General features: G+C 33.1%; 3 protein-coding genes across 3 annotated transcripts; 1 reads left to right on the forward strand and 2 right to left on the reverse strand.

Annotated features, from left to right (window-relative positions):
• Window positions 6,267-7,661, forward strand: LOC104752025 (gamma-glutamyl peptidase 5). The gene is made up of 3 exons (XM_010474089.1): window positions 6,267-6,688; window positions 7,104-7,433; window positions 7,513-7,661. Exons 1-3 carry the CDS (start codon window positions 6,374-6,376, stop codon window positions 7,621-7,623), a joined length of 756 nt encoding a protein of 251 aa, XP_010472391.1. The 5' UTR covers window positions 6,267-6,373; the 3' UTR covers window positions 7,624-7,661.
• Window positions 7,701-11,165, reverse strand: LOC104752026 (probable cyclic nucleotide-gated ion channel 6). The gene is made up of 8 exons (XM_010474091.2): window positions 10,990-11,165; window positions 10,522-10,619; window positions 9,835-10,417; window positions 9,530-9,742; window positions 9,135-9,451; window positions 8,948-9,059; window positions 8,605-8,841; window positions 7,701-8,534 (listed from the first exon to the last, which is right to left on the reverse strand). The coding sequence occupies exons 2-8, from the start codon at window positions 10,590-10,592 to the stop codon at window positions 7,821-7,823; spliced, it is 2,247 nt and encodes a 748-aa protein (XP_010472393.1). The 5' UTR covers window positions 10,593-10,619; window positions 10,990-11,165; the 3' UTR covers window positions 7,701-7,820.
• On the reverse strand, window positions 12,658-13,884 carry LOC104752027 (early nodulin-like protein 3). Its single transcript, XM_010474093.1, has 2 exons — window positions 13,647-13,884; window positions 12,658-13,103 (listed from the first exon to the last, which is right to left on the reverse strand). Exons 1-2 carry the CDS (start codon window positions 13,828-13,830, stop codon window positions 12,658-12,660), a joined length of 630 nt encoding a protein of 209 aa, XP_010472395.1. The 5' UTR covers window positions 13,831-13,884.

Raw genomic sequence — 15,014 nt, forward strand, 5'->3', positions numbered from 1 at the left:
ACTTTATAAATAAGTCTGTCGTGTTAAGAAAATCTGCTGTCCATGAAAAATCTGTCGTTACACACTTCAAATAAATCTGCCATATAAAACAAATCTGCCGTCAAATTCTGCAAATTAATCTGCCATCTAAAATAGTCTACCAAAAAAAAACTGCCATCAACAATAAATCTGCCACTTACAAATTAGTCTGCCATTACATGTATGGCAGACTTTTATAAATAAATAAAAAAAAACGAAATTGCAGGAATTTTTTACAAAGGGTAATATTGACTTTTGTTTTTTTCCTAACAAAGCAAAAAAGGGTATTTTTGGTATGAAACTAACCCAACTGACCCTCAAATTTTAGGAGCTAATCTAGCAATTAACTGCTCAATTTGGGTTAAACTAGTAATTCTCCCTAAAAATTAAGGGTGGCAATGCAGAGAGACCATAACGGAAAGAAAACATAAATAAATAAATGAGAGGCAAGACTATATAAGTCTTTGATATGTGTATATAGGGATTATTAGCTGATGCTTTCGACCAAGAAAGATCAGTTTCATCTCCATGCACAAGAACGTTATCATGGAAGAAAATAACAAAAAAACAATAGCTAACGATACTAATGTATTTACTCCAAAACTCTAATAGGAATATTACTAATCTGCACTAACGTGCACCCTCTCCTCTCTTCTTTTTGTATGTTTTCTTGTATTTTTCTTCCGTATTTTTTACATTGTAAATCTCGTGATTATAAATGTTACTTTTAGAGACTCTAATTTTAAAAATATTCATTATTTATATAAAAGAACATATGAAATGAGATAGGAAGAGAAAATAGTAAGAAAAAAGGCTGGAATACGGTAAAGAGGCTTGCTTTTGCATTGCCTGATGTGGTGTGTGATTTGTGATGTTACAATTTTCTGACAAGTCCCTATACTTTTGTTTTCTTCTCTTTTTACTCTACTTACTTTATTTTTATCATTATGGCCCTTTAAGTGTAGTTCTATGACAATTTTTTTCTTAATTATGTGATTCTAGTCATCCTTTCTTGTCACACCTAATGTATTACTTTAGACTTTTCTAAAGTTGTGCTTTGATGCATTTGCTCATATAAAAAGATGATCCTCAAACTCATGGTGAAGAAGCATTTTTCTTTTTTAAATGTTTTTTGAATGATTATAACGTTAGATATGAACACACATTCATGATAGATATTATATCAATATTTCCTACAACGAGATAAAAACACCATAGCTTATACTTGTTTCTCAACTTGTTAATCACATTAGTCACTAAGAGTTCTTATTATTTAATCATAATTTTTTTTTTTGATAAATATCTAATTATCTATAGCTGTATATGTTTTTCTGTACCTAAAACTGATATTCCGACCAAATGTATAAATTTTTGCAATGCTACAAAAAAATTAAAACCTGAACAACAACAGTAGTAGTTGGACCAAATTGCTGATTTGAGGAGATCAAAATGACATCACCAGAGAGATGCTATGCAACCAATTTCCCTATTTTCTTTCTCACGCATTATCAGTGATCATTACGCAATGCTTCTTTGTCTTTTTCCCCTATATATATATTTCCAAAATATTTGTAAATACATTAAGAATTTGGTAAGTGGTAACACAAATATATAAAACTATTACCTTACCTAGTACATATAGTATAGTAGGTTATTCATCTACATAATCATTGTTCTTCATTAGCAAAAACAAAATCTTGTTATTCTTGGGTCAAGAGAAGCCTGCATTATCTTAACATTAAAACACAATATAGTTAAGTTTTGTTCTGACTAATTTTTATCACAATTTAACCATTTTTACTGTGAATATTATTGTTTGCCAATGTAAACGTTTTCAATAATTAGAAATTAGTATGAACTTCAGTTCAAGACTTTTCTTTTTTACAAATAACTTACAGAAGATATTGATTTAATTTTTTACCACCCGCTTTAATTTTTTTTAAAAATCAATTGTCATGAACCAAAACCTTTGATAGTGTAAGTTTAGTCGATCAGGTTATAATGCTATCATATCTAGAAGACTAGAACCATTAGTTAGAAACAGAATCATTTTTTTCAATAATTTGCGTCACATAAAAAAATCAAAGTAGTCGAATTAAAACGTCTATATTTGCCCATTTTTGGGTTAAAGTTGATAGTTGCCTTTACGGAAAAAAAGATGATGTTTGCCTCTCTTTTACGTTGTAAGCATGTTGATATTATCTTTTGAACCGTTTTAAAAGGAATGTTATAATACATACAAATATTCTCACAAAACCACAAATTACACCAATGATATATGCTTTAAATTCTTGTGCTACACATTTGTATCTTATTGTTGTGTTCGTCCGCCGAACTTGTTCTTTCTGCTTTTAATTGAATAAATACTCTTCTTGTGCAAAAATTCGATGAAAAAAGAAAGATCGAATCTAGCACATTCGAAGTTAATGGGAAACAACACTTTTAATTCGGTCCATTATTCGATTACCATCAGTACTGTCACGTATACGAACATGTATGTGTTTTGTTTTACGTCACTATTTTTAGTTTAGTGGCATTTATAAACCTATACTATAATATTATCAAGTAAATTTTTCTTTTTTAAATGATCTCTATAAGAAATTACATTATATGGAATGTTAATTGAACTTTCATTATAGTGGCATATGCGACGTACATCCTATAGAATATCAGATTGTCAACTTAGTGAGACTGAAAGCAGCCACACTGGACATCATATAATAATGGGATATGAGTTATAGCTATCCATGTAAATTTCTAAAGATAACAAAACTGATTTGATGTGTCACATTTGATACAGGCTGTTTATCTTCTATATACAGTTCTCTCATCCAAAAGAGTTTAAAATTTGTATTAAAATTTTGGAAAACTAGCAAAATTACATACTGATTCGAAAGCTTTATTTATTTATTTTTGTTAAAGTTAACTTATAGTAGTTTTTAAAAAAATACTAAGACTTGAAAGCTTTTTAAAAGAACTTTATGAAGACTACTTATATTTATGAAGGCTTCTTAATATACATCTTAAATAAATTGATTCGTTTGTTATTTGATCTAAAACCTATTTTTTATAACTTGATCTAAAAGTTTATAAAGCTTAAATCAGTACTTTGATTCGAACAATTATAACTTTTAAATATTGATTTACAAGAATACTTTTATAATGAAATAAAAAGACTAAACATAACATTCATGCATGGTAGCTTTTTTACAAAAACCAAAACAAAACATTCTTGGTTGCAAGAGATTCACATCTCTTACACTCACACTCGCAGAAGGAAGCAAAAGCTTAAAAAGCTATTCTAAACAAAAAAAAAGAACTGAAAGATTTGCCTATAAAAATTCAAAAATCAACAAAAACACATCAAGTGAATTTTTTTTATAGAACTGCGTGAAGAAGAGAGTCACCCCACAAGCAACCCTCTCGTTTTGGCTTTGGAAGACTGAAAAAACCCACAATATATATATATATATATATATATATATATATTTCAAAGTAAAGAAAAATACATGCAAAAGTAAAGGTTAAAGTAAAAGTGTAAAAGTGAAAAAAAAAGAAAAATAAAAGGTGTGTAAAAGAGGGCGGCAAATCTTCGTCGGAGTGCGTTTATTCTTTCTGCGATTTCCCCATTGATCATGTGGACACCCTTATTCTTCCAACTCCTTTTTTTATACCCTGCAGTAAAACCTTATTTTATTTGGTATTTTCCTCATATCATGTAAGATGTATATATGATATACAATGAAAAATCTTACTATTTTATGTTATACGAGTGTATCTTTTTCAAATGTTGAAAACAAAATATAACACTGTTTTGGTTTTTTTAAGGGAGCTAATAACATAAACATTGCAATTTAATTGTTTGTCATCCCATTGGAAGATTGATATATAAATATATATATATATATATATATAATCTCTCTTTTTGTTCAATTACTTGAGAATTGATAGAATTTGTCTATTAAGAGCATGTCCACTGATAGTTCTATTAGGGGTACTCTCAGTAAAAGATAAAAAAAATAATAATAAAGAAAAACAAAAGTAAAGGAACATTGCTTCATTAAGCATTTTGAGAATCGCTTAGCTGATTTTTGAGAACACTGTCAGTTTACTATGATTTTTCTTTTTTAGATTTATTATTTAAATATTTATTAATATTAAAAGAAAATGATTAAAATATGTTATTTTGAGTAAGGATGAAGCAGTTCTCCATTGGCCATGGTCTTAGTATTCTAAGTTTTAACTGTATTTGCGTTAGACTATTATTTCAATATCTATTTAATTATATGAGAATTTATATTTATTGGTATTTATTAGAGATTATGTATATAACCGGTTAAGTGTAAACCGTATAATTTAGTTTCTGGTCATGTCAAGATAACCTGAACGGTAACATCCGTGTCTGAATAATTAAAAAGGTAACTAAAATAATAGAGCAACGTTTCTCTTTCCGTGTCACGCCCAACGATTCTCAAAACACAATTAACCGGTAGATGATTGATAAGTGTTTGAGCAACGTTTCTTAAGTTTCTCTTTCCCTTTTCTACTTTTCTTCATATTTATTATGAGAGTTACTGAGTCAGCAACCCTGTTGGACATGCCCTTATGGCTTTAAAGTGTTCAAACTTAAAAAGAGTTTATTGTTGGGATTTATTTCAATGAAACAATGTTTTCAATCACTCTGGTCAAGTCCTTGCAATCATTCTCGAACACAACATTAGTAAGCGAGCGAGAGTGAAATAAAACACTTCATTGCCTGCAAAAGCGACTCAATTTTTGTGTGAAGGAGAGATAAGCAGAAAACCTTTCAAACCAAACTTAAGAATATGATCATTTGAGCAGACTATCCACCCAAGTCCACTCAAACTACCATCGACTGTCTATGAACCATCAAGCTGGCATACGACTGTATCTGCCTCATGGGAGGTTCTTGCATCGTCGGTGTTAGCCGGTTGCGAGCTTAAAGCTTGTTCACGAGCATTTCCTATGAAGAAAATTTATGCATCTTGAATAGCCAATTGCATCAAATCCATTGGATGAACATCTTTGCTTTCAAAAGCCTTTGCATTCTGAGCTTTCCACTTGTTGTGATTTTGTAATTTTGTCAAGAAAAGTTGCTGTCAACCTAATAAAGCTAAAAGAGTCTACGTTAGTTTCATTTTGGTGGGTCGGTTTCACTTAAAGCAACCCTAATATGCAGCTAGACTTTGCGGGAACGTCAAAGGAAACAATGGAAAAGAATGAAGCAAAAACTTCCTCAAAGGTCAACCCTCCTTATTGGTGTGAATCACTAATTTTAATTTTATTTCTCTCACAATATTATGTGAGTATTTATTATATTTACCAACTCTACGTAGCACTATATTATTTATTATATTATATATATGGGTATGTATGATTCAAATAAAAGCTTCATCCTCGGTAACCCAAAATATTCTTTATACTCCTAAAACACTTTGACTAATTACAAGTTTCTTGAACTTGTAGTTTATGTAACACTACCGGAGCTAAGTTATTAGAAGAGGGGTTTAGCATTTATGTAGAGTTTATTGATCGACTTTGTAAATTAGAGATTTTAAAGATAAATAGTATAACAAATATTTTTATCAAAGTTTAAAGATTCTTATCAACCTTTGTTAGCAATCTTGAGTAAATATGATTTATTTATTTTTTGGTGCAAACGAGTAAATATGATATATCACATAAAAACAACAATATTAACAGAATACAACATTACATGTAACATGTTTTATATATCTATATATGTGTTATATATCAATACATGAAGTTATATATTAACACATCAATATTGTAATGTAGGAGGATGTGTCCTATATACATAGAGTCATAGATGGATGCACGTACTGCGATCATTCTCTTCCAAGTTATATGATTTCAGTGAATTTGCTACCAGAACGTTTCGGCAATTTTTTTTTTCTCTCTCTAGCTTAGTCTTACAAACACAAGAAAAGTCATTAATGTCATTAATGTCTTCTAAATTTGTTTCCAAAAAAATTTGGTATACAGCTTTTATGTTGTTGATTGACTTGAATCTGTCATTAAGACATAAAATCCCACAAAAATATAAACACCTTCCATTTGTGCTATTTATCTCATTACTTTCTCATATTGTAATTAAATGGTAGTCAAACATCCAAATTCTTTATATGACTATATAATAAGATATAAGGGAACTATATAAGGAACTTTATAGTTTGTTATTTCCAATCACAACTGATACGCAACGAAACACTCCTAGTTGCTGGCTTCTGTTACGATTTTTTCGCCGTCTTTAAAACCATACCCAAAATCTTATATCCTCTAAACCCAAAAACAAAACAAAAAAAAACAAAAAATGGTTAATGAGCAAAAAAGATTTGCTCTGTTCTTGGCCACAGGCGATTCAACGTTGGTGAAAAAGACGTACGGTGGATATTTCAACGTGTTTGTTTCGACTTTTGGGGAAGAGGGTGAGAAATGGGATCTGTTTCGTGTGATCGACGGTGAGTTTCCGGACGATAAGGATCTGGATAAGTATGATGGTTTTGTTATCAGTGGAAGCCTTCATGATGCTTTTAGTGACGATGATTGGATCGTTAAGCTTTGTTCTCTTTGCCAAAAACTTGACGACATGAAGAAGAAGGTTCTTGGCATCTGCTTCGGCCACCAGGTTTTGTTCTCATCCGTTGGATCGATCCTATGCTTAAATTAGGGTTTTGTATTTTTTACCGAAAACCCCATTTTCCAAAAACATGATTTGATAAACCAATTTGCTTAATTAATAATTTACACTACGCATCATCAAAAGTCATAGAAGATCATTTGGTTGATGTGAATCTGAATGTACTTAAGGAATTTTTAGGTTTTGATTGTTTGTTTTAAGTTTCAGTTTTATCCCTAATGAATCCAAAACCTTAATCATTTTACAAGAATATCTTTTATATAAGAAACTGCGACATAACATGTAGTGTAATGATAAGCATCGTCCTTGCGTTTATAAAGTTGAAATGTAAATCATAATTGCAACAGATTTATTTAAAAGATTTGTGATGAATGATGCATTCTTCTCTGTTGTTGAAACTTAGATACTATGTAGAATCAAAGGAGGGAAGGTAGGAAGGGCGAGTAGAGGTGTGGATATGGGACTAAGAACCATAACAATGGTTCAAGACGCTGTGAAACCGGGTGGTTACTTTGGAACCGAGATTCCGAAATCACTAGCCATCATAAAATGCCACCAAGACGAAGTGCTTGAACTCCCTGAATCAGCAACATTGCTTGCTTATTCAGACAAATGCAACGTGGAGATGTGTTCCTTTGGAGATCACTTCCTCTGCATCCAAGGACACCCTGAGTACAACAAAGAGATTCTTTTCGAGATCATTGATCGCGTCGTCAATATGAAGTTGATGGAGGTTTGCTAGCTCTTCTTATATCTTTATCTCCATTGTCTTCTTGGAAGCTTTTTTAATGTTTCCTTGTTTCTTTTCTCAGCAAGATTTTGCGGATAAGGCAAAGGCAACGATGGAGAGGGCGGAACCAGATCGGGAGAAATGGCAAACTATCTGCAAAAACTTTCTGAAAGGAAGATCCGAGCAAGTTTAGATGATGAACAAATGATGTAAAATTGGTTGGATGATTTGAAAAGCATATATTTCTATGTAATAAAAAGATTTTAGGGCAATCAAAAACAATCCTTTATATTACAATATTTTGGTGTTATAAACAAAAAAAAAAAAAAATAGTTGGAATCTTGAGTTGGAAGTATTCTTAAGAGATTTGTGTACAAGTAAAGATTACGGTCAATGATCTTCAGCTGAGAAGTCTGGTTCTGGAGGTTTCTGAAACTTCACCAATTCTTTAGTAGATGACAACAACAAAGCAGATTTCGCAGTCCGGTTCTTGTGAACGCTACGAAGTGCATTAGCCGCAAACTTTGAAGCCAAGAACGTAGCTCTTATGCTATACGGACTTCCTCCTGCTATAACCGATGCTGCTGCTGACTCTTCTTCTTCTTCCTCTTCTTTTCTAAGTTGCTCCAGTTTCTTCCTCTTTGTGTACCGTCGCCATGCAGCTTGGATGAAGCAAGCGGCCCAAGTCCTCCATTGCTGTGAATAGAATCTGAATGTGTGTTGCACTTGTCTGCTATGGAGTCTCCTGAACTGACTCGCCACGAATTTCAGCTCATCCGCTATCAAAGCGAAAGCTTCTACTTCGGTTAAAGCCTTCACGGTTCTTGTTGAGGATGGGAGGTTAGCACCTGATTTGGGATCAAGTGCCCATGTCAAAAGCTCGTCACCGCAGAAATCTCCTTCTTTAAGTAAACTGCGGTTAAAGAATCCGCTTCTCCCACCATCAGTGGTTACACTCTCGAGCCTACCACGGATTATGAAGAGCATCTCGTTAACTGGATCTCCTTCACGAACCAAGTAAGACTTCTCAGTGAATAAACATGGCTTAAGCCTCTCACAGATTGCATCTAGCAGCCTCTCATCCATATTCTCAAACAATGGAACCTAAAGAAAAAGAATTAGAATGACTTTTGAATAAGATGTTAATGGAGTGAACACAAGACAAGAAACTTACTCTTCTGACTAAGGCGAGACAGAGATGACGTTTGATATCTCTTCTAAGATCCTTTGGGAGGTTCTGAACAAGATTCTCTTCATCAACTCCACGAGTCTCCAACCACTTGTACTGATCATATCGTCTGACACGTTCTCGCAGTTCTGGTGGAAGCATTCGATGATGCATCCACTGTTCTGAGTCACGTCTTTTGACTCGCATTTCTTCTAACCGGATAGTTAGCGATTGAAGATAAGTCTGTCATGAAATTTGTCAAACACACCGATGATCATATCGTTTCTTCAAACTCACTCAGTGAAATCATCAAACATAAGAAAAACACCATACAAAGCTCTTTTTCTACCTGCATGTTTCCAATGAGAAGAGCAAAGAGTAGCAGTCCAGCAATAGCAAGTGTTATCGAGAATATAACCTCTCCAGGGTATGTGCTCGTTTCAAGCCCTTGACCAAGTGTACTGCAAAGGAGTATCAAGGTTACTAATGCGAATAAGTGACACTATAAAAGCAAATCTATTCTTGCATATTATTACCTAAGATTCTGAAGCCCCCACCACAAACAGAAGAAGTACTTAGAGACAAAGTTCTTAGATGAGACGATGCCAGAGGAGAGTGCTCTTAAGTAGATTCCAAAATCAAAAGGAGGTTCTTCATCCTCAGGGACATCAACAGGACAATATTGCTGAAGAACCGAAACTTTAATCTTGTCCCAAGCAGCATAACCTTTCATATTTTGGTTACCACAAAACAAGAAGTTTCTGGCACATGTCTGGTTATTAAAGTGGCAGGCCTTACTCCAGCAGTCGTTATTGCGTTCTAAAGCAAGCAAATACCACAAAGCCCCAACAATCTGCATACACATAACACTTATGAGAAAACATATTGCTTAAACAAAAATAGTGTGGTACAAAAAAATTTGGATACTAACATGACTTGCGAGCATGTAGAGTAGTAAGTAATAAGCTGCACCAGCCCAAGCAGTTTCAGCAAATACACCTGCTGTTCTCTTCAACTCTGAACTTAAAGGATACATTCGAAGAAAACGCGGTATATATTGAACTAACACGATATATCGAAGTGCTTGTTTGGTTGCCAGCACATTTTCACCCATTGAATTGAAGAGAAATCTCCAAACTACAATCTGAGAGAGAGAACAAAAAAAATGAACATTAACAAAAGCAAATATGAAAACTTAAGAGTAGTTTGAGGTTCTGTTCTGTTCTGTTGTAATACCTGTGGAACAGGAAGCACAGAAAGCAAATCAATGATGAAGTACTGTTGCAGATACCGTTTAGCTATCTGTGCAGGGTCTATAACAAGCTCTCCACGACCAAAAACACGCGACGATGGAGCAACATAAGCTGTTCTAAACCGTAAAGCCATATGAAAGAGATAAAACGAATCTATAACTGTCCTTATCGTTGTTGCTATAATTGCCAGTTTCCTGTCTATGCCAACGCACTTGGCCTTATCGTTGATAAAAGGAAGATACAAGAAGAGCGGATCCACGGATACTGCGAGTATACAAGAAGCTACAAACAACTTGTTGCAGAGCAAAAGAAACTTGTCTTGTGGATCAAATATCTTCTTCTCAGATACTTCAAGATCTTCTGGAAACACTGCACGCGAAACCCCGAGTCCGATCGATCTACCTATAGACCAAAGTCCTTCTGATCCTTTTCTAAAACCTTTCTTAAAAGATCCAGATGATGTTTTGCTTCCTTGAGCAAAACGTTTAGGTCCTTGTATGTTCAATGTGCATTTGTTTAGACCAGCTTCAGAACCTTGCGAGTATCTCGAGTCCATACTATCTAACCTGTTTAAAAAAAAATTCAAAGAAAAGCTCATTCCTTTTTTTTTTTTTTTTTTTCTTCATATAGTTTCGTTAGAGATTCATAGATTGGTTGAAAAGAAACAAACCTGACAAACTTCTCAAGTTGGCCACTGATGACTTGAGATTTGACTCTTTTGGAACCACAAGTATCAAACATACTCTTCAACTCATGAATCCTATAAACCTGTTTTTGAGGCAACTTATATCATAAATATGATTGTAAAACAGAACCACTAGCGAACCCTTTTTCAGCTATAACTACAACATGAACAACCTAATTGGTACAACAAGGACAAGTTTATTAAAATAAATCAAGCGAGGATTGGGTTCTGATAATAGGTTACTTGAGCTAATTTAAATCCATAACATCATTTACCCGGAATTAGGAGATAAGGGAAACATTTCAGACCCAGAAATAAAAATCGAAACTTCAGCTGCAGAACTCATTTCTAAATTAGACAAAATCGATTCCAAATTCGAACAAATTGCAAAGTCCAATAATCTTCAGGAACTGAGATCGGGAGGGGAACATAAAAGAAGAAGAGGTAACTTACAGTAACAGTCAAATCTGACGGCGACGGTGAAGAGAAGGAGAAGGAGGAGAAGAAGAAGAAACGGAAGTAGCAGAAAGAAGAGCACACAACTTGTTAAAAAAAAAAAGAATAAAAAAAACGGACAAAGAAAGAAAGAGAGAGAAGAGAGAAGTGAAGAAGAGAGGTTCTGTCTTCTGTCTTCTGTCTTCTGTCAAACAAATTGACTTTCTTCTTCGGTGCTGTCCGGGTCGGGCCCCACCCGTTTCCTCTGCTGTATCTCTTTTTTTTTTTTTTTCTCTCTCATATCCTTTAAATGTAAAAATGGGACAGACAAATAATTTTTAGAAAGTATCATTATCAAAGAAGAACAAAATTAGTACATATACCCCCCCTAAAGAAAGTTATGTCAATAGTCTCTATGTATACTCTCGCTAGAGGAGACTATAGAGGAGTTTGATATCTTTGGATGTCCAAAAGAGTACCATGTTTTCTTAAAAAGTTGTGGTTGAAAATGCTGAAACAATAATGTGACTATATGAGCTAACGACTGAAAGTTAAGATATATGGAATTGCTAGAAGAAACATAAGCTGTTTAAAGTTAGAAGGAGTGATGAACAAGTATTGCCAACTAGATGAAGATCAAAACATTCAAGTTAGAAAAAGGATATTCGCGTGTAGAAAATTAGGGGATTCTAATTAAAAGACTTGAAAGAGTGACCGTGACCAACAACGATGGCGACAAGGATGAGAGTAGTGTGAGAACGTAATAATTGCACCAAATGTCATCACTTAGTCCCTTTGGATAACAAAGTTAACATGACCTTGTTTTGGACTACACAAATATTTTTTTTTCTTTAGTCTTTGTTTAGAGGCTTGAACCCATTCTTCATCGTACCTTCATTCACCTTGTTTTGGACTAAACAAAAATTATTAGTTTTTTTAGCTATTGCCTATTGCCATCATGCTTCCAGTCAAACCGTTGAATCAAAACATTTTGTAATTTTATGAAAATGATGAATTACACACTTTTTTTTTTCTTCCAAAATTCAATGCACCAATTATTTTGAAAAAATACTTTAAATAAAATTTATTATTACTAAAACTATTTTAAGCATTTCAAATTTTAATAATTTTAGGAGATTTTAGTGGATGTTTCTAGTTAAAAATACATATAAATATCTAAATCCTGTTATTTTAAGTGAGATTTGGGAAGATTTTACAACAAAATCATAGCAAAACTCATTAAAACTCATAACAAATTATTCCACATATAGGATTAAACACACCCTTCAAAGTGACAGTTTTGTGGTGATGATATTAACACCAAGTCACGAAACTATAAAACGATTCAGAAACTTAATATTAAAATTACCCCCTTAATCTATAAATACATTTTTTATTAGATGAAAATCGCAAAATGATAGCGTTTAAGAAACCATCTAACCATCCATCATCCAACTAAACAAATAATAAAACATTAATAGAGTATTTTTAGGTATATAAATAAGATTAGCTAGACATTGCTAAATTTGTAGAATAAATTGTTGCCAGGAACAAAAGAATTGTAAATTAAGTTATCAGTAATGTCAAATATGACATATAAATATAGATAAACCATTATTCTCTAAATCATATATAGATTTTGAACGCATAACATAAACTTTAAACTTACAAAAAAAAAAAAAAGCTTTAAGCGAAAACAAGCCCAAAGACAGAAACAAGAGTCGAGGCCCAGAAGATGCCATTTCCAGCAACAAACCCAACTGCATGGCTTTTGGCCGGAGCTGGCGCAGGAGCCGTAGAAGTAGATGACTTTGGAGAAGGGGTAGGTGGAGCAGGCACTGGAGCAGCCGGAGAAGTAGATGGCTTTGGGGATAAAGTGGGTGTAACAGCGCCTGGTCCTTGCTTTGGCGTTGGCGGGTGGTTAGGTGACTGAACCACGACAGTTAGTTTCTCACCTTTAGCACAGTTAGAGGTCAAAGCTCCACTTATGAAGAAGTAAGGACCTGAGACATCAAGTTTCACTGTTGTGTATCCGTCTTTGTGTTCTTTCAAAGGCTTATCCATGTTGCATTTTTCGTAGTTTTCTTTTGTCACTTGTACCACCGAATCGATCTTGGCATCGTATTTAAACACTGTCGCATGTTAAAAATAAAGCTTAGTTTACTATCGCATGCATTTGTTTTTGTAAATTATATATTTGAAATGGGTTTTAAGTTTCTTGAATAATTTTAAAAAAAATGAATATATAAATGATTTGGACTATTTACTTGTCAAAATATCGATTTAAACCAAGAATTATATATTACCAAAAACACAACTACTTTTAAACCAAGAAACGTCATACTTGTTTGGTCTCTACTCTCTGCAATTCTTACATATCTCAAAGAACCAAATCCAACTTAAAACTTTATTCTATTCAAACTAAACTCTTTTCAGTGACTAAAAATCTATTTAACAATAACTAACATCCGGATCTCGACCATCATGACCTAACTATGGTAGCACCAAGTATTTAACCTAAGTGAAATTTTATAAAAAAAATGCTAACAATTAAGCCGATTTAATGGTAATGGAAATTTTTGGAAAACCATGGTAATAATGTCACTTTTCAGGACTGTCATATAGATCAAAATATTCAGAAAAAAAAGCTAGAAGATAAAGATTTAGATCTGTACAGAGATAGTCTCCGACTTGGAACCGGACGGTCTCAGCCCAATGGTTAAGAGTGTGGTTGGTTGATTCTGGAACCTTCCATGCGTCCAATGATCCACCCACAGCAATGATCCTAGCCTCACCAAAGTGGTAGAATGTGGTAAATAAGAGAAACATTAGTGACATAATCAGAATCAAAGACGCCATTTTCTTCTTCTTTTTTTCTTCTCTAACAAAACTTACGACCAATTCTCTATAATTTTTTTTGTCTCTTTTGACGAGAAGAAAGTTTGGTCGTTATGGTGTGGAGCCAAATGGGTTTTATACAAGGTCCGGAGGATCGAACCAGATTTGGGGTCAAATCTGGTCTAGTAGACAATGTAATGCAAATCTTCCCAATTAGCCAAGAAATTATCAGTTTCATTTTCTGCTATATTATTTTCTTCTTCTTTATTCATTTATTTTTGATTTCTCATATTTAATCTGAAGGCAAATGAATAATTATCTGGTTGATCTTATTATCATATCTTTTGAGTAATTAAATTCTTCTATTTTGGAACTAAATCAGGTCTCCAGTGCAAAATAAATATTTGTTGACATATAGAACAACCAAACTTGAAGTATACTCACTAGAATGAAATCATATATTTTGATGACAAAAATTTGCACTTTGATATTTTAATATCAATTAATTAAAATCGCGACTCTAGAGTTAAGACTTCATGTAACCTAAGAGTGGTTTCAAATACTGATACATTTGGGTGAAACAGTAAATGGGGTAGAGCAAAATAGAACAATGTCTATATTTACAGAACAAACAAATTATGTAGAACTGGTGATATTAGAATATAAAATAAATAAAATCGAATAGTTATCCTTGTAAGTGTGACATGAGTATGTCAGTTCTACATAATTTGTAGAGCTCTGGATCCCAGTCAACTCATCATTATCCATCTTTCCATTTATACGCAATTTTCATTGGTATCATAGATTCGTTTGGGTATATTATGTAACAATGTCTGCATTGACCGCTTCAATAATTTTTAATGTAATATCATAGATTCGTTTGGGTATATTAGAAAGCCGTTCATAGAGTATAATTTTTTTCGCAAGAGCACATTGTAATCAAAGTTTGTTTGCCTGGTGGTGTCAGGCATTAAGTGTGGCACACCCAAAAATAATTTTACGGAGGTCATAATACAAATTATTAGCGACTAGTTGGTATTATATATATATATATATATATATAAAGATCGAATGGGGGTCAAAAGTGCATGATTTTGACCAATTTTTCACCAAAAATTAATCGAATAGGGGTCAAGAGTGCATGATTTTGACCAACTATTTCACTAAAAATTAATCAAATACACTATTAATTTTTTTTTAACTTT

The sequence above is a fragment of the Camelina sativa genome, chromosome 16, assembly GCF_000633955.1.
Source record: "Camelina sativa cultivar DH55 chromosome 16, Cs, whole genome shotgun sequence".
In the NCBI taxonomy this organism is placed as follows: Eukaryota; Viridiplantae; Streptophyta; class Magnoliopsida; order Brassicales; family Brassicaceae; genus Camelina; species Camelina sativa.

Bases quoted from the DNA above. Each gene is read 5' to 3' on its own strand.
- LOC104752027 (XM_010474093.1), bottom strand. From the start codon at position 13,830: ATGGCGTCTTTGATTCTGATTATGTCACTAATGTTTCTCTTATTTACC. The intron at 13,104-13,646 runs GTACAGATCTAA...AACATGCGACAG, and splicing joins CCAAGTCGGAGACTATCTCT to TGTTTAAATACGATGCCAAG.
- LOC104752025 (XM_010474089.1), top strand. From the start codon at position 6,374: ATGGTTAATGAGCAAAAAAGATTTGCTCTGTTCTTGGCCACAGGCGAT. The intron at 6,689-7,103 runs GTTTTGTTCTCA...GTTGAAACTTAG, and splicing joins GCATCTGCTTCGGCCACCAG to ATACTATGTAGAATCAAAGG. The intron at 7,434-7,512 runs GTTTGCTAGCTC...TTCTTTTCTCAG, and splicing joins TCAATATGAAGTTGATGGAG to CAAGATTTTGCGGATAAGGC.
- LOC104752026 (XM_010474091.2), bottom strand. From the start codon at position 10,592: ATGTTTGATACTTGTGGTTCCAAAAGAGTCAAATCTCAAGTCATCAGT. The intron at 9,060-9,134 runs GTAATAATATGC...ACTCCTTTGCAG, and splicing joins TGGGGGCTTCAGAATCTTAG to TACACTTGGTCAAGGGCTTG. The intron at 8,535-8,604 runs GTAAGTTTCTTG...CTTTTTCTTTAG, and splicing joins GTCTCGCCTTAGTCAGAAGA to GTTCCATTGTTTGAGAATAT.